The sequence below is a fragment of the Akanthomyces muscarius genome, chromosome 1 (assembly GCF_028009165.1).
Source record: "Akanthomyces muscarius strain Ve6 chromosome 1, whole genome shotgun sequence".
In the NCBI taxonomy this organism is placed as follows: Eukaryota; Fungi; Ascomycota; class Sordariomycetes; order Hypocreales; family Cordycipitaceae; genus Akanthomyces; species Akanthomyces muscarius.
The window spans coordinates 7,034,925-7,053,513 of NC_079241.1; the positions used below are offsets into that span (position 1 = coordinate 7,034,925).

At 53.1% G+C, this 18,589-nt stretch overlaps 6 protein-coding genes across 8 annotated transcripts; 2 read left to right on the forward strand and 4 right to left on the reverse strand.

The window, feature by feature from the left end:
* Positions 1-440: 440 nt before the first annotated feature.
* LMH87_007398 (uncharacterized protein) lies at positions 441-1,822 on the reverse strand (the record flags this gene model as incomplete). The annotated part of the gene is made up of 7 exons (XM_056192478.1): positions 441-542; positions 594-1,056; positions 1,146-1,413; positions 1,488-1,573; positions 1,627-1,643; positions 1,703-1,710; positions 1,789-1,822. 7 exons carry the CDS (start codon positions 1,820-1,822, stop codon positions 441-443), a joined length of 978 nt encoding a protein of 325 aa, XP_056060695.1.
* A 4,042-nt stretch (positions 1,823-5,864) lies between these two features.
* LMH87_007399 (uncharacterized protein) lies at positions 5,865-6,652 on the forward strand (the record flags this gene model as incomplete). Of its 3 annotated transcripts, XM_056192481.1 has the most annotated exons (5): positions 5,865-5,936; positions 5,995-6,049; positions 6,133-6,252; positions 6,302-6,339; positions 6,420-6,479. In XM_056192481.1, 5 exons carry the CDS (start codon positions 5,865-5,867, stop codon positions 6,477-6,479), a joined length of 345 nt encoding a protein of 114 aa, XP_056060696.1. The 3 variants fall into 3 exon arrangements, with proteins under 3 accessions (XP_056060696.1, XP_056060698.1, XP_056060697.1); XM_056192480.1 differs by lacking the exon at positions 6,302-6,339 and having other exon boundaries at positions 6,423-6,652; XM_056192479.1 differs by lacking the exon at positions 6,302-6,339 and having other exon boundaries at positions 6,434-6,555.
* A 968-nt stretch (positions 6,653-7,620) lies between these two features.
* LMH87_007400 (uncharacterized protein) lies at positions 7,621-12,828 on the reverse strand (the record flags this gene model as incomplete). The annotated part of the gene is made up of 2 exons (XM_056192482.1): positions 7,621-9,086; positions 9,138-12,828. The coding sequence occupies 2 exons, from the start codon at positions 12,826-12,828 to the stop codon at positions 7,621-7,623; spliced, it is 5,157 nt and encodes a 1,718-aa protein (XP_056060699.1).
* A 1,325-nt stretch (positions 12,829-14,153) lies between these two features.
* On the reverse strand, positions 14,154-14,604 carry LMH87_007401 (uncharacterized protein; the record flags this gene model as incomplete). Its single annotated transcript, XM_056192485.1, has 2 exons — positions 14,154-14,454; positions 14,516-14,604. 2 exons carry the CDS (start codon positions 14,602-14,604, stop codon positions 14,154-14,156), a joined length of 390 nt encoding a protein of 129 aa, XP_056060700.1.
* A 241-nt stretch (positions 14,605-14,845) lies between these two features.
* Positions 14,846-15,275, forward strand: LMH87_007402 (uncharacterized protein; the record flags this gene model as incomplete). The annotated part of the gene is made up of 2 exons (XM_056192486.1): positions 14,846-14,977; positions 15,057-15,275. The coding sequence occupies 2 exons, from the start codon at positions 14,846-14,848 to the stop codon at positions 15,273-15,275; spliced, it is 351 nt and encodes a 116-aa protein (XP_056060701.1).
* Positions 15,276-15,448: 173 nt separating this feature from the next.
* LMH87_007403 (uncharacterized protein) lies at positions 15,449-17,655 on the reverse strand (the record flags this gene model as incomplete). The annotated part of the gene is made up of 5 exons (XM_056192487.1): positions 15,449-15,826; positions 15,894-16,288; positions 16,347-16,453; positions 16,508-16,643; positions 16,698-17,655. The coding sequence occupies 5 exons, from the start codon at positions 17,653-17,655 to the stop codon at positions 15,449-15,451; spliced, it is 1,974 nt and encodes a 657-aa protein (XP_056060702.1).
* Positions 17,656-18,589: the final 934 nt, after the last annotated feature.

Below are 18,589 nucleotides of genomic sequence, written 5' to 3' on the forward strand. Positions count from 1 at the left end.
GCCAGGGGGCGGTAGAAAGAAACGCGGTAGCTGCTATAAAAGTAAAGAAATTAACGGAAATTTAGAAAAAAAAAAGATGAGCTAACTAAGGAGAAATAGGAGAACGAGAAAGACTAAAAGAAGCCAGGAAGAATAAGCGATAGTAAGAAAACTAAGAAATAATAAGCCACTACTTCAATTCACTTAGCCGGCGTCTTTCTTTCTCGCGTACGTACTTATTGAACAGACTGCAATTTGCCCGATCGAATTATCTCTCTACATGCCGCCCCTCATCTAAACGTCACATTTGATTAGCGGGTAAAGTTAAAGTGTTTTCTGTAAGTTTTGGTAACGCTTTGCTATGTACATTCAACAAGCGAGCCTCCATATCCTTTTTCCATGCCCCGTTGCAAATCGGGGCCTTGTATCCTCTTTCGCACTGGTTCGCCCATGGCCTATTCTCATTCCTCTGGGTGCGGCTTTCGTCCCCAAACAACCCAAATCGGCATATACGCATGTATACGAGGGTCAGACAGGTCCCGCCTGACATCGACCACGGCCACCTGTTGCCCTGTTAGTAGTGCGAGATACCTCTCGGAGTAGTGGAAGCATACCTCGATCTCTTCTGGCGTCCTGTTGAATGCCCTGTTGAACATGCTGAACGATATGCCGGCCAGACCGGGGCCCAGGTTTCTCTCCCACATGCGTCCAATGTCCTTGAGCCTCTCGTCTTTGGCCCATCCATTGGTCGGCATCTTGAATATTTTCTCCTGCACATCCACAAACCCCACGCGCTCGTACACCTCGCGGAGCTTGTGCGCCATGACAGTCGGTCGGTTGCAGACGTCGCCGGCAACCGCCATGTCGTGGAACCATCGAGCCAGGGCCGAGTCCTCGGCCAGCGTGCCGTCGTCCGAGCTGATGATGCTGTCAAACTCTTGCGACTCGAACCATCCGCCGGGCTGAAGGTTTGCAAACGCCTCTTTCGCAATCTGGTCCTCAAACGATGCCCAGCAGCCGGATGTTACTCGTGTGTGTATGTAGTCGTACTTTTGAGAAAACTCCCACGGTTCAGATCTAACAAACGCAATGGTTAGATTCATCACTTTCCCCCCTCTGCGATACGACAAACCCATCCCTGTCGGTCAGGGTAGGGTCAGACTTACGAATCCTCGACAAAAAAAGAGACATTCGGTGGAACATCCTCCGGTTGAATAGGAGATAGATCTGTACCCACAATCTGCGACTGCGGAAACTCGTCACCCATTTGAATCGCCCAGTCTCCCGTCCCAGTGGCTACATCGAGCACCAAACGTGGAGGATTTTGAGCGGATAAGGGTGCAAAGTATAGCTTTCCACCAAAAAGTCTTGTCATGGCGTTGAACTGCAGAAATAGGCGTTCTTGTTCGATGGGGTCGTTGGGAAACCCATATGCTTTGGAAGAGTTAGTATGGTGTTTTCCATGATTACAATGTTTCATGTGTCCAATTCGGGTACTGTAAACATACATCCAGCCCTGTACGCGTGATACGTTCTACCAAACTCTTCTGGGAAGTTTCTGATGCTTTCGGAAAGCGACCATGATGAATCGACACTGACAAGGCATTAGTCGTTGGGAACGGGGCCCCTCTTCTCAGTCACACGTACATGTCTTCCACAGCTGGCTATTTGAATATTGTCAGACTTCTGAATGTCTTTGCTGATCAATTTGATGGTAACTTACATCGGGCTCTATCTCGGCAGACGTTAACGAATGCTTGAACGAAAACTCGTACTGGCTCAAGTCCCCCGGGACACGCTGGCCACTACCTTGACCTTGGTCGCTAGGATTTGACCTGGACATTGTGTATCTGTGGATGTATGCTGATTTGAGACTCGTGTGCGGCTCTTCCTGCTGTTCTCGATGATGAGCAGGCGCAGACCACTTCGGCTAGTCAAAGTCCTAGTTTGCTTCTCGTGAAGTCGCAACGTCTCTGGAGACTAATATCCGGATACCAATTTTCTGTAGATGTGTCGTTTTGATTCCTGCTCTCCGGTTGTCGTGGGAGAAGTTCCGTAGAAACGAAAGCCGGATGTGCTGAAAGGGCCAAAGTGGTGCTGAATCTATATTCTTGTAGCTTCAAATATATGTAGCAAAGGAGAGAGGCGGATCAATGATACTGAGTCCACCACCGAATATGCACCGGTCACTGCCAGAATGAGCAAGCAAAAGGGAGCGCTGAGCGTGGAGGCTCCGCGGCAGCAGAGTTGGCTTATACGGCAAAGCCCAAGACGTGGCAGGTCCCACACATACGGTCCACCTCCCAGAGGAAGAGCTTTTCGCGGGCTAATGCAAGTCTCTCTTGATCTCAAAATTTCTTGTCCATGGGCGGGCGTGGAATGCAGGGCATCTCTACTTGAGGAATTCCAGAGAGAACAAAGTGAACTTGTCCAAATGCAGAAACGAAAACAGAATCGGGTCTTTATGGTCAGTAAATAGGTAGGGAAAAAAGACGGCTGGAGGCAAGTTGGCGTTGTTGTCCCTGGGTCGCACACGCACAAAGGCTGCCCGAGTTCCGGGGAAATGGTTCAGCATCAAGTCTAAGACCAAAGGGCTAGCTTTTTAGCGGATAGGTTCCAGTCCACCGGGTCTCCCGTCCTCTGGTACTAATTGCAGTGGCGCTCTCGGCAACTACATTTTGGAGCAAATCTATCAGGAAGGGGGGGAGGACAAGGTTTTTCTCCGAGTCCCAACCAGCCCGGTGGGTTCGCGAGTGGCAAGGCGCTTTGGGGCTTGGATGAGGTTGGAGACGTGCTACTGGGTAGCATTCTCCTTTTCCCTCTTTTTTATTACGGGGCGAAAAGCCAACATTAGGTCCCGGTAATCTGGGTCGAAGGTGAGGTGCTTTTCGGCCGCCAATTTTACCCGTCCATGCTGGTGTCTGAGACTGGAATGGCCCCGGTGGCTATCGAATTGGCTAGACGGTCTTGGGGGTGGTGTATTGACTAATCGGCCACGATTTTTAAGTTTTCGGAAAGGATTTTAGTAGCCCAGAGAAGAAGAAAAATGACGGAAAGTAAAAATAGGGCAGCTGCTCCTCGGTAGTCTGATGTTGAAATTGGAGGACATTCGGAAAGCCAGGGCTAGTTGAACCTGCCGCGAGCTAGACACGCCGCCCGTCGAGCACTTGCAGGACACTAATGCGAAGCTAGGCGGCTGACCTATTTCCTAGCATCATAATAATAAGAGTGCGTTATTTGGGAGAGAGGACCGCATCAGCTTTAACTTGGTGTATTACTCATTACAAATATCGTCCATGGCTGTCGCGCCAGCCTCTGCGCAATCCTGTCTTATGGGCAGGGGTTAATGAAGTAGCGAGGGGGCTTCTCACGACACGACGTCGAGCCCCTATCTCCATTCATCAGGACTAACATTACAGATTATGCCGTGTCGCTTTTTTTTTGCTTTTGCCAACATGCATCTCGGCAGAATTACACACAGCGATATTGCCGATATGGATATTACCGAACACAATGCTGAGTGCTCCGTACTGTCATTGCCAAGGCCACTTCTCCAGAAGTGTAATGATGAGAAGAACGCCATGCCGCTCCTCCTCCAGCAAAAGCCACCTGGGCCAACGAGCCAGCCCTCGTCTATAATTCGTTACCAAAGGCTGGCGCCATGCGCGGCTGACCAAAAAAACGTGTCAAGCCGAAGGAGAGGCCGAGGTCGACGCAGCCGATCTTCAGAATTTCTTTTGTTCGTGCTCCCCAGTAAAGCCTACATACTTGTGACCAGCCTTCCGGTGGGGAGAACCGACTTTCTCCAGGGGGCGTATCAGCCGCTACCGGGCCCGTCCCAGCAGACCAGATATCTGGGATTGGGTTTCTGCCATGTTTAATAATTGTTTCTCGCCGTATCGTGATATAGTCCGGCGAACCGAGTAGCGTTGACGCAAAGAAGGAGAAAAAACACATTGGTTGGACTAAGATCTTGTATAGTAATAAGGCCACGTCGCCTAGCGGTGTTGACAACAAAAGAATAGTTGGTCCACCGAATTTACCATTTTAGCAGCTCATCCCATGTCTCAGACTCAGACAGTTTTGGTCTGAATCCTTTCCTTTTTTTTCGCGGAAACCAATGTGATGATGCCGAGGAACAGAGAGACGCGTCTGATTACACTGAAGTCTTTCCTGTCTTGCTGAAACTGCCGATGCATCTACTCAGTATCTTTCACTCGCTTCGCTTGGCCAATTCTACCATTTCTTCAGGTCCCTATCGAACCTCGATGGGCCGCCGTCACCTTGCCTCTGGGCCACGCTTTATTCAAACCCACTAGAGCCATCCCTGGCAAATCTCCGCGGGCCGTCCCAGTGCCCTTTGCATTTCTCTCGCGTCATGACTTCGCCTTCTGCTTGCTCTGCGCTCAGATTTCCTGGAGCCTAAAATGGCCTTCTTACTAGCGACCGTGCTCGGCCAGTGGAGACCAAGTCTGGTCCTTCCCGCTCCTGGCGGCAACCAGGGGGGCGGGCAAGGGAACGCGGGACCCGAATAACTGGGCACCCGAACCCGACTGTTTGGTTACGGGAACGCGTTTTTGGCACATGGAAAGCCGGAAAGCATTGACCCTAGCTAGACCCTCTTCCACGGCCGAGGCAGGGGGTGCTTTTCCAAGGGGCTATTTCTACGTGCTTCAGCCACGACGCAGAGGTCAAAGCTGTTGCACCAGGTTACTGTTCTTCACTCCTTCCTTTCGCTTTTTTTTTCTTTTGCTTTTCTCTCGAGACACACACATGTAGCTTTGCGCTTTGTGACTAGACATTCCCACCATTTCCAGCCCTAGCCTCTGAAGAGGCAGAGGCTCGGCCGGCAAAGCCTTGTCAACACACCAGAGGCTATCCCCACACAGAAGCGGACCAGTCTTGAGAATTCTGGTCCCTGTAATTTGCGCAAAAGTCTCTTGTGGCGGCTTGAGTCAAGATTTGTCTTTACTGACATGTCATGCCCAACATTGGCCGACGATCGCCGGAAAGTTTCCTGGTTGCCTGTTCTGGATAGTGCGTCGAGTGGGAAGCTTGCCAGGGTCGCATCTGCTTTGATTGAAACGAACTTTGCACACAAGGCCACCTATCTGTTTTGAAGTTTATGAATCTGGATTGTTTTTGTTGAAGTCTCCATAATTTAGCTTTTCGTGAACGGTCGTTGCAAAGCCAAAATGGAGGGGGCGAGATACCTACCATGCACCAGCTGTGCCTCCCTCTCGTGGCGGTCCTGGTCTCGTCAGTTCTCGGTCTTTTCGTGTGGTGGAGTCCGATGCTCACAAGATACGAACTGCCGTGACGCTGACGGCCTCTTGCCTCATTATCGCGATGATCGAACCTTGTCCCCTGTCTCTTTGAGAGCTGCCCGCCCGTCCTGCTTGCCCGCGTGCGATGAATCGCCGCTGGTGACGTTGCATTTGGCTGTTCATACCCGGCAGGCCTGGTCAGCGCAGTCCAATGAGATGCCTTGCTGCCACCGAAAATGCTAGCAAGGCGGTCCGCTTAGTGGTTATTCTGCAAGCCATCAGATGAGCCACGTTTAGGCAGCGACGGCAAGTACGCTGGTGTGTTTTGGTGCTCTATCTCGGCATTATTCCGTACTATTATACCTCAGAGATAGTAGGATTGCATTCCAACTTGTCGCAATGGTGGCTAGCAGTACTTCGCTGGCCCTCGTTGTGCTGACACGACGCGCCCAAGCGCTTTCCAGGCTTATACTCCACTGCTCGCACAGGTCCTGGCGTGATTTTGCGGCCAACTGAAAAGGAGCATCACAAGAGTCGATCTCTTCGGAGCTTTTTGTTTTACCCCAAGCTTGACTAGTCCGGACGTTTGAAACGCAGCTCTTCGGCCGCCGTTGCGTTATGGACAACGCTGCTGTTCCCTTTTCGGAGGTGAAGGCAAGGGCTTCGATACAACGCAGACGGCTTCCTCTAGTCTGTCCAGGAGAGGCATTGTCGGGTTATTCATTGACCATACGGACTGAAGAGATAGAGTAGGAAGTCGCTGCTCAAATTTCCTTCCGGCCTAATACCCATATACTTGCAAGGTTCGTGTTGAAAGAAAATTTTGGCACGGAAGTCCGATGTCATGTTCATTAACCCTCGCCTGATACTATCTTATCACGTATAGCTCAGCAGAAATGGATTGGCTTGAGAATAAAGCGGCCAACATCACATATTCAGCAGTCTATACAAAACATCATATCTTACATGCATAATATAAGGCTTCTAAAGTTAGTCTGTCTTGCTGGTATGTGTAGACTATACAGATTTCTTTACTTTATTCTGAAGGCTATAAGCGAGACAGCGACTTTGGAGTCACCACGGTACATTCGCGGTATGCCCACAAGGTTCTGCTCAGCTCCGATCGCTTATCTAGAGGAAGCCTGGTTCAGAGCCTCACATAACTTACTAAAGAAGACTCTTATCAGCTGCGGTCAATACAACGAGCCTCACAAGAGAGATATCGATGTTTAAAACCCTATGCAGACTTCGAGGTGGCTCTATGGATATACGTCGAATGCCAGGACAGCCATGGTTCGTCTCACACTAAAGGCGATACAGTTCGATGCATTCAAGCGGGCTGCGTCACAAAATGGAAAACTCTGTTCAACTTCATCAAAAGAGAGGTTGAAATGCCGAAGAACTAAATATGGCCTCTAGGAGGAGGTGGGGTGTCAGATATCGGCTAGCACGAAGGAAGTGATAAGAGAGATCGCGGATAGATATAGTAACTACAATAGTATGACTCTATTGTTCACTGAAGAGAGAACCTTCCACTCTGTAACCTCACAGGGGTCACGCACTCTTGTAGCAGCTTCCTCACACGTGACACGGCTCGTGCCGTGACATGGAGGTACAGCGTTGACGGCAGGACTTTTGGATCCTCGAGTCGCTTGACGCTCTGCCTCTGTCATGACGGACCATTCCTCTGGTGCAGGCATTTCATGTCACATTATCATGTCCTGTCTGCCTATTTGCAAAGACGCACTCCTGTCCAAGGCCCCCTAAGGATAAGGCCAACTCTGATGGCGCGGACGTTGACCCCGCCGGGTTCAAGCTGTAGATGTACTGCCGGGTGCCCGGAGAAGGATCCTAAACAGCTCTGGTCCATCGCTTAGGGACGGATTGGCGTTGCCGTCGGGCTTGGTGCTAGCCTTGCGACAGCGACGGCGACGGCGATTGAAGAGGCGCCGAGGCAAACGAGCCCAAGAGTGTCTGGAACCATGAGCGAAAGTTCACACAAAAGACGGAGCACTGCTAGGAAATCTAATCTTAAGTAACCAAGCTTGTTATTAAAAAAAAAGTCCAGGTAGCGGGCAGGGGTATATAACTCTAGCTGTCTTCTTTTTTTTGTTCATCCAATATTTCTGCTTTTCTTCTTCTGCTTCCTCCTCCTCCTCTTCTCGCCCTCATAAACCACGCAATTCTAAAACAAAGTAAAAAGGGGGGTAGTAGTATATAGAAAAAGAAAACCAACCGTGGAAATACACAACAAGCCAGGCCAAGGTATATATATAAAATGCACCATACCGAGCACAAAACACTCCTTTCGATCAAAAGCGCAAAATTAGTTTTCCGTTGACGTCATTAGATTCCGTATTTGTATCCTTTCACTTTAGTAATCGCTTCCAGGCAGGGGGCTCGCAAAGCCGCTGCCCGGTTGGCTCTCGCTGGCAGACATATACGTCTGATCGATGCGAAAGATCCAGTCCATCTTGTCGCGCTCGCTGCGCGCCGCAAACAGCCACGTATTATCCGTGCCGTAAATCGCAAAGACGCCGGCCTGCATGCGCTCGCTCAATCGCTGCAGTCCTTGACCACCACCACCACCATTGGCGTTGTTGTTACTACCGCCGCTACCGGTCCAGATGGTCGAGATAACGCGGCCCGAGGCCGTCCGGCGATGACCAGGCGTAAAGTCAGCGCCGCCGTTCTGGCCAGGGGTATTGTCATAGTCGTCGGGTCCGTTGAGGAGCGCCAGGACGCCGGGCTGGCTGTCGACGCGTGAGTTGCGCAGACTGACGAGAGCCACTTCGTCGCCATCCGATGCAGAGTGAATGTGCAGATAGGGTCGTCGCAGCTCGACGAAGCGCTTCACCCATCGCGTAGAGTCGCTGTTAGGTATGAGGAGGTAGCCGCCCTTGAGCACCTTGGGGTTCTTGGGCACGCGAACGACAGTCGTGATAAGACTTGGCAGTTCAGGGGGTTCCGACATAACACCATTGGTTGGAGGTGCCGTGTTGGCAGGGCTGAGAATTTTGGACAGCGGATCCGGATACTTAACCCATAATGAGAGGCACTTATCCAATAGCTCTGTTTGCTGCTCGTCGTATTCCGGTATCTCTGCCGGCTCCAAATCTTGGATCTTGACTGTTTCTTCGCCGTCAGCTTCGGCCTCGGCGTCCGCCTCGCCCTCGCCATTGGTGACTTTGAGCTCTGCTTCCTCCTCTAGAGACGGCGCCTGCGACGTGTCGGGAGTGTCATGCAACAAGTCGTCGTCATTGGGCAGCACAGGCTTTTGAATTTCGGGCTCCGGCTCCGGTTCAGACACCTCCTTCTCCGGCTGTCCGCTAAAGTCGATGCCAAGGACACTAAGCACCATGTGCACGGCACCAATCTCGGCAATACGCCTTCTCTTTTTCCGCGCCAAGATGAAGTCGCTAACGAGCGATACTCCTCGTGGATTCCAGCTGTCGAGGTTTTCTTCGCCCTTGACGTAGTCGTGTCGGCTATTCATTCTCCAAAGATCGCCTACTCGCTTGATTGGCGCTGGCCGCATGGTGATTGTGAAGATGCCAGTTGAGGAGCGGATGAAGCGCATATTTTGCCAGAGAGAGGAGAACATGGATGTTTGGCGCACAAACGTTCGTGAGAGAACCTGTAAACAGACCTTTTGCGAGAACTTCATGGGCTCAGCTAATTTCTCGGAGCTGATCTCCCAGCCAATGCTCATCTGCACCTTGTACTTTTCAGCCGTCACACGGTCGAGCAGCAGGGAGTTGTGCAGACTCGAGTCCCACTGGGCAAAGACGGTAATACTGCGAGTGCCGTTGGGGTTTTGGCGGAAGATGGGGTGTGACACTAGTCGTAGTTGAATTTCAGGTTCTTTCGCTCCCATGTCTGGCGTCTTACCGCCAGAGTCGACAAGGCGAATTTTGCCTACACGCACAGCTGAAATGTCACCCCAAGGCAGCGCATCGCCGGAGCTGTGGGCGATGTTGATGGCGATTCTTCTTTGTAAGCCCTGGTGAAGCTGGAATGTACCTGTGTCCAGTTCGCTGACTTGAGTTACTTCAACAGGGGTATACTCTCCCATCTCGTTGAGTTCGAGAATTTGAATTCTCGAAAGCATGTCGTGCTTTTCTTGCGTAAAGAATTGTGACTCGTTGATTCGGCTTGCCTGGGCGTCGCGTGAAGGAGCTGCATCTCTCATGTCATCCCAGCTAAGGAGTTTATCGAGATGCATTGGTTGGACTTTGGCGTAGATGGATGCTCTTAGCATGACATCTTGGGGCGCGAAGAGGGGGACGCTCATGTTGTGTACGCTTTCGAATCGAATGGGTCCTTCATCAAAGTCGGTAATCATTTGGGTGGTTGTGACGCCGTCCTCTTCGGAAACGCCGGGAATAAAGAGCTGTGCATGAACATCGGTTCCTTCGCGCTCAGCAAAGCCGATGAACTCGTGCATAACAACATTGAACTTGAGAGTGTTTGTGGGAGCTCGAGCGTGAGATGGTTCGAGTGACAACTTCACAATTCCAATAGCGTGGGAAGTGTACGGCGATAGCACATCGAGGGAAAAGTCCTGGACTCGGCTTTCGAAGACGGCTTTTAATGGCACATCAACTTCGCCTACCAATGTATAGGAAGGCATACAGTGCTCGATAAACGGGTTATCCAGACTCAGGTGCTGGGCGTATTCAGGCTGATCAAGATATTGGTGCATTTGGCGCATTTGACGTACGCGATCGTGTAGTTTCTCCAGGCTCCAGAGACGGACGACGTTGTTCCTATAGTCAATGACTCTGATACCGATGCACGGCTTTGGTGTCTCCTCGAGCGCCGCGTCCTCTCCTTCACTCGTGAGGCCATTGAGGACCATGTCGTAAGAGGAACACATGACGTGGCCGACATCCACGACAGTGAATTGGAAAACGACACTTTCCTCAAGCTCGTTGCTCATGATTTGCGCCTCTTTAAGAATTGCAGCGTTTTGTAGTACCGTTTCCGCCATCTTGACGTAGTGTCGGTCTCTCCAAATGCCAATGACCTTTTTTGCTCGCTCTATCTCCTCCTCAGAGAGCTTGGGGTTTGCCTTGGGCCGCTTCAGGGGGTCCATCTTTTCAATCTTTTCCTCGAACTGCTTTCTTTGAATCTTGAGCTGCTTTTCCATGCTGTCTTTGAGTTCCACGAGGGCAGCCTCCATCTTGGCTTTTTCATTCTTGATCTCCTCGACTTCGACGTTGGCGGCCTCGGCATTCTTGAGTTGATCTTGGAACTCCTCTTTTTGCTTTTCGAGCTGGCTTTGGAGTTCCTCGCGCACCTCTCTTAGCTTGTCGTCAGCTTCACCCTGCTTGGGAGTGGAAGGCATGGTCAGAGCTGTGTCGAGGGAGAAGTTGTCAATTGTGCCAGTGGACATGTATTTTTCGCGAAGTTGATACGAGGTGACGGAATCCGTGTCGTCACCGTCCTCGCGGACATTGACACGTTCGGCTCGCGCTCGCTGCACTTCTTCAAACAAAGCATTGAGTTCTTCGTCTGTGAGGCTGGTAAAATTGGTCTGGTCGGATCCAAGAATGGCGCCTGCAGCTTCTCGACGCGCCGCAGACCAGTCAGAATCTCGATTATTACGGAGAGACGGGGACTCGGGCCTGGAGATGTCGCCAAAATCAGAAACTCGGCTAAATGCCCTCTCATGTCCGGGGCGGGATCCAGGCGTGGGACTTGGTGATGTCCTCTCCCAAGCCTGAATTTGGCTTGCTGTTACGGACTGTCGCAGGAGGCTGTTGCCGACTTCCGCTCTTTCGGCTTTGGCTTCCATGGGATGGTTGAATCGGAAAATGTGAAAGTCACCGAGAATGACTCTGTACCCAGAATGTAGCTGAGTAGCCTCTGTGATGCGCTTGCCGTTGACCATGACCGAAGCGCCTTCGCTAGGGATCACCGTGACGGTGCCGTCGGCGGCATTTTCGAATGTGCAGTGGTCGTGCAATATTCGGGTTCCGTTGAGTCGGATGCTTGCTTGATGATCGGCGTTCGTATCAACGTTTCCGACAGTCGTGGTTCCTGGTTTGAGGTTGTACACCAAGCATTCCGCCAATAATGGATCATCTGACAAGTTGACCAAATGCGGCATCTTCTTTGGGGTATGCAGGCCGATAAAGCCCTTTTCGATGCTGATGCCAAGTTCCTCCAGGGCCGCCTCTCGTTCTTTGTGGATTTCCTCGGTCTTTTGGAGCTTTTGCTCCCATGTTTGATTGAGATCTGTGAGCAGCTTTTCGCTTTGGCTGAGCTGCTCGGCAATTTCGGCTTTCGAGACCTTTTTGACTGCGCCATCGGCGCCAGTGATGCTGACCATTTGCTTCTCAAGCGGCGTGTTGTCATCGTAGACTTCGTCTGCAGGTATTGGAGCACCGCCAAGTCCGACTGTGCCTCCACCAAGCTTGCTCCGCAGCAAAGCAAGTTCTTCCTTGAGCTCTCTAATCATGCGCGCGTTGGCGTCTTCGTTGATAACGGCGTGGTTCTTGATGCGCTTGGCAGAGTCGGCGTACCGCAGGGTACTGAGTGTTTCATCGTAGTTGATATCGGCAGGGCTGATGGCTGCAATCATTGCAGTCATGCTGTTACCACCGAGCGAGTCTTTGAGAAGCCATGTTAATACTGAATCTCGATAGGGGACTTGAGAGGCGCCTTTTTTCTTCTTGGCGCCGCCAGTAGAGAGGTCGGCCAGCGCAGCAATAACACGACCGAGTGTAGACAGCGATCGATTGATCTCGGCACCTTCTTTAAGTCGCGCACCCGTAGCGCCGGTGGACGTGGCTCTTTCGGAACCAGCCAAATCAACGAGGGAGATTTTGGCCACCTTTTCCATTTCCATTTTCGTCTCGGCATCGTACTTTTTCTGCGTCAACATGAGGGTGAAGACGGCGTGCGAGCGACTGGAGGTCTCGTTCATGTTGGTGGCGGCGACTGTACGGGCCTTGTTGCCTTCGTCCATGAGGTTTTCAATCTCCTGAAAACTGCCGACAACGAGCTTGGCGAGATCTTCGACATAGGGGCCGGTGGAGGGGTGCTCTCGGACTTTGAGGTTTCCTTTCGTCGAAGGGTTGAGCAGGTCGCGCACGCGTTCGTTGTAAATTTCAAGGTAGGAGACTTCGACTGTGCATTTTGTCGTGGCGTCAGCCTGCATGTCGTCTATACGGCTAAACATGTCTTGGCAAATCATGGGAATGATGCCGATCTCCTTTCCATAGCCCATCATGGAGTAGGACTTTCCGGAACCAGTCTGGCCGTAGGCAAAGATACAGTTGTTGTATCCTTGAAAGGCATTGTCCAGCAAGGGTTTGCCGAGATCGTCAAAGAGGTTGGACTGGGCGGCATAGGTGGAATCATTCTTGTCAAAGGACCAGTAGGATCTGTCGAAGGCGAAGTTTTTGGGGGCTTCGGTCTTTGCGCTTCTACCACCATGACCGTCCGGAGTGCTGAGGACGGTCTGGTTGTCCTTCATTTCGACGATACATTTTGAGCCGCGGTCGATTTCTCTGCCGTTGAAAGGACGGACTCGGACCACGACCTTGATATTTCCACCTCCTGCGGGAGGCATGGCTGCGGATTGCCGTTGGGGACCGAGCTTGGTCCCCGTTATGAGTTATTGGGTGCTCGATGGGAGATGCGCCGCGATCGTGGTCGCTCCGTCGAAAGGGGTATCCGTATGGTATTGTGGGCTGGCGGCCAGCGTCGCAATGAGTGGGAGAGGCTCAGGGTAGCTAGTTGCGGTGAATCGGGACTCAAAGATGAGGGTCCATCAAGACACGGTAAGCCAGTCTCGGCGGCAGAATTCGCGAGCAGGAGGCTGTCTGGCGCAGGACTGGCGAGGGCGCAGGCAGCGTCGAGGCCGGGTTGGAGATTACTGATGCTGAGGGGCGGCTGTTCCCTTTCTCCCGTGCGGGTATGGATGGAGCCTCCCTGTTCGGCGAAAACCACAGGCGCGCGGGATGTACAAAAATATCCAAGATGTACGCCAACGCTATGCGGGATCGGGTGTCGCGGTATGTGGTGTGGTCGTCAAGTCGTGGTAGATCTGAGGGGTGGTTGAAGTGTGAGCAGTCGCAGGGAAACAGGAGTCGGGATGGAGACGCGAGTCGCGGTGCATCGGCCGGAGCATGTACACATTGACGTAGGTAGGCATTTCCCAGGGGGGCACTGGGAGGCTCCTTATTACCGCAAAGCACGGTGACGACAGGCCCGTGAAAGCGCCACGTTAGCAGGTGCGTAGGCAGGTACCTTTCCGCCTTACCACCTTACCTACCTTGATAAAGCACCGCTAAACTGTAAGTGACAGCGCCAGATTGTACCTGCATTTTGGCATCGTTCAGGCGTCATCTTCACTAAACCACGGCACACTTACAGGGGGCCACAGCGGACTACAGCCTGCCTGTGCCTGCCTACCTTACAGGCCATCGGCCACTAAAGCATCTTCACGTGGCACCCGTCACGGGCAGTCCCGCAGATTAGCCGCATATGACAGCGGATAGCGACATCGTGTAGCCATCACCATCATCATCATCACCATCACATGATATTATTAGGTGTCATTTGTTTCTATTGACTCGAAAATCGCTTATTGAGCGTCTTGAATCATTCACTTGTTTCCATCTCGCAGCCCATCGCACATCTGTTACCCATCCTTGCTGCAAAACACCACCCTCTCCACCCATTCCACCATGCCGCCTTCTGCAACACGAACCATGTTTCACCCGTCCGTCAAAAAACATTTGCCCAAGAAAAGAGGCACTTGAAAACTCGATAATAAACTCGTCGCTATAGTACAATGGAGCCGCAATATTTATGCGCCGCCCTCGACACTGACTCGTTCCAGAAGCACCGTCGGGCCTGGCAAACGGCGCGCTCAAACGTAGCAAGGTCCCGTCACAAACTCCTTTCAGCGCCGCCGCCGCCGCCGCCTTGCACGTTGTCAAGCGCTGCCTCGTACTGCTGAATGTCCATCGGCCCGGCCGGCCAGACCATCAGCGCCTGCACTGCTGCCGCCTCGCGACCGACGACACCCTTGACGTATCCAATCACGTTGACCCATTCGCCAGTGCGCGTCGCCTCAGACGCCAGCGTCTCCAGCAGCAGCTCGACATTGACCGTCACCGCGACATTGGTGCCTCGGGGGTACAGATGGCCTAGCGTGATGCAGGCGGTGATCGTCGAATAAGCAGTGACGCTGTACCAGGTAGTCAGATCGCCATCGTCGTGTCTTTGCACAGGCTCCCTGTAGAACGTACCAACCAAGGAACCGCACCTTGTCATCAATCTTACGGCTAGGCAGCGAAGACAGTAGACATAGCTCCGAGGGCAACGGCCCTCTACTCATCCCTTCCTTTTACGGCGACGAGCTCTGGGCAGGGCGCGATGTGAACAGGATGCATCCGGCGCTGTTGAGCGTTTGTGATGCCCACCGAGCCCAGCCTTGTCCCGCAAAGCCGTCGACCAATCCTGCGCTACCATTTACCCCTCCCACCGTTACCCTAAACACCAACGTCATAATTCCTTCGTTCCCTGCGACCGTTGCAACATTATCTTTGTACACCACTACCCGACGATAATCTGTAAAAATGGGTTCCGAATCTCCGCAATTCGTCTACAAAATCCTTCCCGAGGCCCCAGCTGAGCCCTTCCCTGCCCGGCTACCCTTGTCCGAGCTCGATGCTAAAGACGGCTTCATCCACCTGAGCACTGCTGTCCAGGTACACAACCCCTCCGACAAGGGCAAACTTCGCCATCGGCAATTAGTGTATAGACCTTTTTTGCTAACACACAGAACAGGTCCCTAAAACCGCAGACTTGTTCTTTGCCGAGCATACCAAGCTCTGGGTCGTCAAGCTAGTGCTCTCGAAGCTGCCCGATCCCGTCAAGTTCGAGAATGGCTTCCCTCATCTCTACGGCAACTTTGGCGCCCGTGACATTGACTCGGAATCTCGCTTCGAGCGTCGACAAGGGCAGACATGGGCCGATAGCATGGGCACATCCTCTTGGCTGGATTAGCCATGGACACATCTTCCCTCACTCATGATAGTAACATGCATCGATGGAGAAATGATAGAAAAGAATCAGCATCGACGTTGTTTTCACGAATTTTACTTTATTGGCTTATATAGACACATGCATACTGTGCATGCTCAACACCTGCTGTTCATCCATCCCTTCTTTCCCTGTTTTTAGATCTTGAGATCCTTTTCCACCATGCCCCGGCAGATGGGGTGGTAAAAGTCCCTGTTCTTGGCAAACGTCTCGAGGGCCATGTCGCGGTTGACCTCGTTGAGGCCCCGGAACAGTGGCCGCACAAACTTCATGCGGCCCACGCGGCCCAGGAGCTCCGCCACGCCGTACACGCACGTTGGGTCGTTGGCCTCGAGCGCGATGCGGTAGTACGCCGCGAGCACCTCGACATTCTTGGACGAGATGAACTCGTACACAGCCCCCATCTTCTGCGCGCGCTCCGCCGAGAGGCCCTTTTGCTCCTGCACCTCGCCGAGGAAGACCTGAAGCTGGTTTGCCGTCAGGCCCTCAATGTCCTTGAGGTTGGGCTCGAATGACTGATTTGAGAGGGGAAAAAGTGTTAGTTGAGATGATTGCCGCTAGTCAAGTATAAAAGAGACTCACACTGTCCTTCCACTTCCCGGCCAGGTCGTAGCACTGCTTGGCCAGAGTCGTGTCAAAGTCGGGCTTGGGCGGCAGACCAGGCGAGTACAGTCGGCCCTCCCAGTCAATGGTGGCAATCTTCTGCTTGAGCGGCTCGTCACCGAGGCCGTTGAAGAACTCGACAAACGTGTCCTTGAACTCAAAAGAGTCGAGCGACTTGCCCGCCCACTTGGTAAAGTAGTGCGGAATAAACTTGTCAAAGTTCTCGCGGCCGACGAGGCGGTCGAGGTAGTAGAGGAAGTGGAAGCCTTTTTCATAGGCCACCGTGCTGTAGACGTCCTCGGGATCGACATTCTTGTGGCTGATGATGAGCTTGGTGTATTCGTGGTCGTGACCAAACTGCGAAACAGCGTCCTCTGCAGAGGTGTCAGCGCAAGTAGACATGATGTGTGGAATACAGCGGCAACAACTTACCAAGGGCCTTCCAGCCAATGATGGAGGAAAAGTCGAATTCGGGCTCCCCATGGAGACCGGCACCGATACGGCGCTCCAGGTAGACGGTCCATCCCTCGTTCAGCCAGCTGCCACAGAGTTAACTTCGTGCCGTACGGCGACTTGACAGACGCGACACTTACAAGTGCTCCCAGCTGGCATTGGAAACGAGGTTGCCGCTCCAGCTGTGCGCAAGCTCGTGAGCAATGACGTCGACGTTTTGGCGATCGCCGCTGATGATGGTAGGCGTGGCAAAGGTGTAGATGGGGTTCTCCATGCCTGTACACTGTCAGCTCTCTATATCAATAATCCATCAACTCCACGTATACACACCTCCATATGGAAAGCTAGGAGGCAACACCAAGACATTGTACTCGCCCCAGCGGTACGGGAAGATGAGCTTCTCCGCCACCTCGAGGAACTTGTCCATGTCGCGCTCCAGCTCCCACTTGCAAGCCTCGACCTCTTCGGGCCCGCTGGCGACCCAGCTGCGGGCGCCAATCGCCGCGGTGCGGATGTCGCCCGACGCGACGGCGAACAGGTACGACGGGATGGGCACCTTTTGCTCAAACGCGTAGACCTTTTCGACGCCCGGCGTCGGCTCGTGGTCGCCGACCTTGACGCCGCTCGCCACCGTGGGCAGCGCCGACGTCAGCCGAAAGTCAAACGTCGACTTGACGTCGGGCGTGTCCTGGCAGGGGAAGATGCTGCGGCAGTTGATGGCCTGGCACTGCGAGAACATGTACGGGTGCTTTCTGTTGGACGTCTGCGCGGGCGTCAGCCACTGCAGCGCCGTGCACTTGTCCGTCGTCGCGACGTCGAGCACCAGCTCGATCGTCTCGCCCTTGGCCGCGCCGGCGACGACGGCCTCGGGCAGCGTGACGTGAAGCGGCGCGCCGAGGGGGTCGGCGTGCGGCTTGAGCTCCCACTGCGCGGCGGCGTCGTTGACCCGGGCGCCCGAGACGGCGACGAAGCGCGTGTCCAGCACCACCTCGGCGCCGGCCTTGTCCAGCTGGCTCTCGAGCCGCAGCGTCACGGAGCCCTGCAGACGCTTGTTGTCAAAGTCAATCTTGAAGTCGACGGCCGTGTGGCGGGTGCGCCAGACGCCATAGTTGGAGAGGGTGGTGGGATCGCGCTGCGTGGCCGCCATGGTCGCTGCTGCTGCTGCTGCTGTGGGTTTGACTGTCGCAAAACCCCTGATGGTGATACGGAATATGACAGGGGTACGGAAGGCGTGGAGGAGATGGCTGGTGACTCTCGATCCGCTGTTGGTGACGGCTGTCCACGACATGTAGCTGGCGGGATATTTTTCGCGGGCGCCCGAATGCCGTCAGAGCCTGCCCGCCTTTAGCAAAATTGAGCCGATTCTTGGGCTGCAGCAACTCACAGGAACGGCTAACAACGGAGTTTGAAGCGCTGGCACGCCTTTACTATGGAGCTTATCAGTGTCTAGTGAGCGCGGGGCGGCGGACGAGAATGGGGGGAGGTTTGGAGGCGACGCGGGACACTGTAGGAGCCTCAGGACGGGCTGGCCCAATGAGGCAATATCTCCAGCAACTAGCAGCTGGGAAACCGCCTGTAAGATGCCGCTAAGTTACGTGCTAAAAGCCACGAGCATCTATAGAGAATCTGCGAATATGCATCTCAAGATTGCCTACTGTATGACAGCCAAGCCGAGGTCAAGATTGACGATGACAATAACACAATTCAGTCACATATTTCTGTTCCACTCAGGTAATGCAGTCCCGTGTTCCATGAAAACAACGGACCGATTCTCTGCTACCTGAGGCGTTTGTGGCTGCAATACAATACACACACGGCATATTCGATGCATAGAGAATATGGATTTCAAATTTCGCCTCATCGCTCTCCTGGCACTCTTTAACCGCGTTATTAGTCCCAGAACGCCCAGAACGCCTACCTGATGATATCACATGTCACACCTCAAGCCACCGCCGCCAGCTTCAAGACGACCGGTAACCGCGCTAGAACTTCTGCCGTTCTTCTTTTTTTCGCCAGTTTTTTTCAATAGTTGGCTTGTTCCAATTTCCTTCTCGCGCCATTCCCCTGCATATTCCAACGGCGTTTGCCTCTTGCCTCATCCGACCATCCGGCTTCACGTTCGTCGCAGGTCAGAGACGCCACACAAGCCACCATCCCTTCTCACTAGAGCGCAACTAATAAGAACACGAGGCGGCAAGGAAAGGGCAAAGAAGCCACACCAC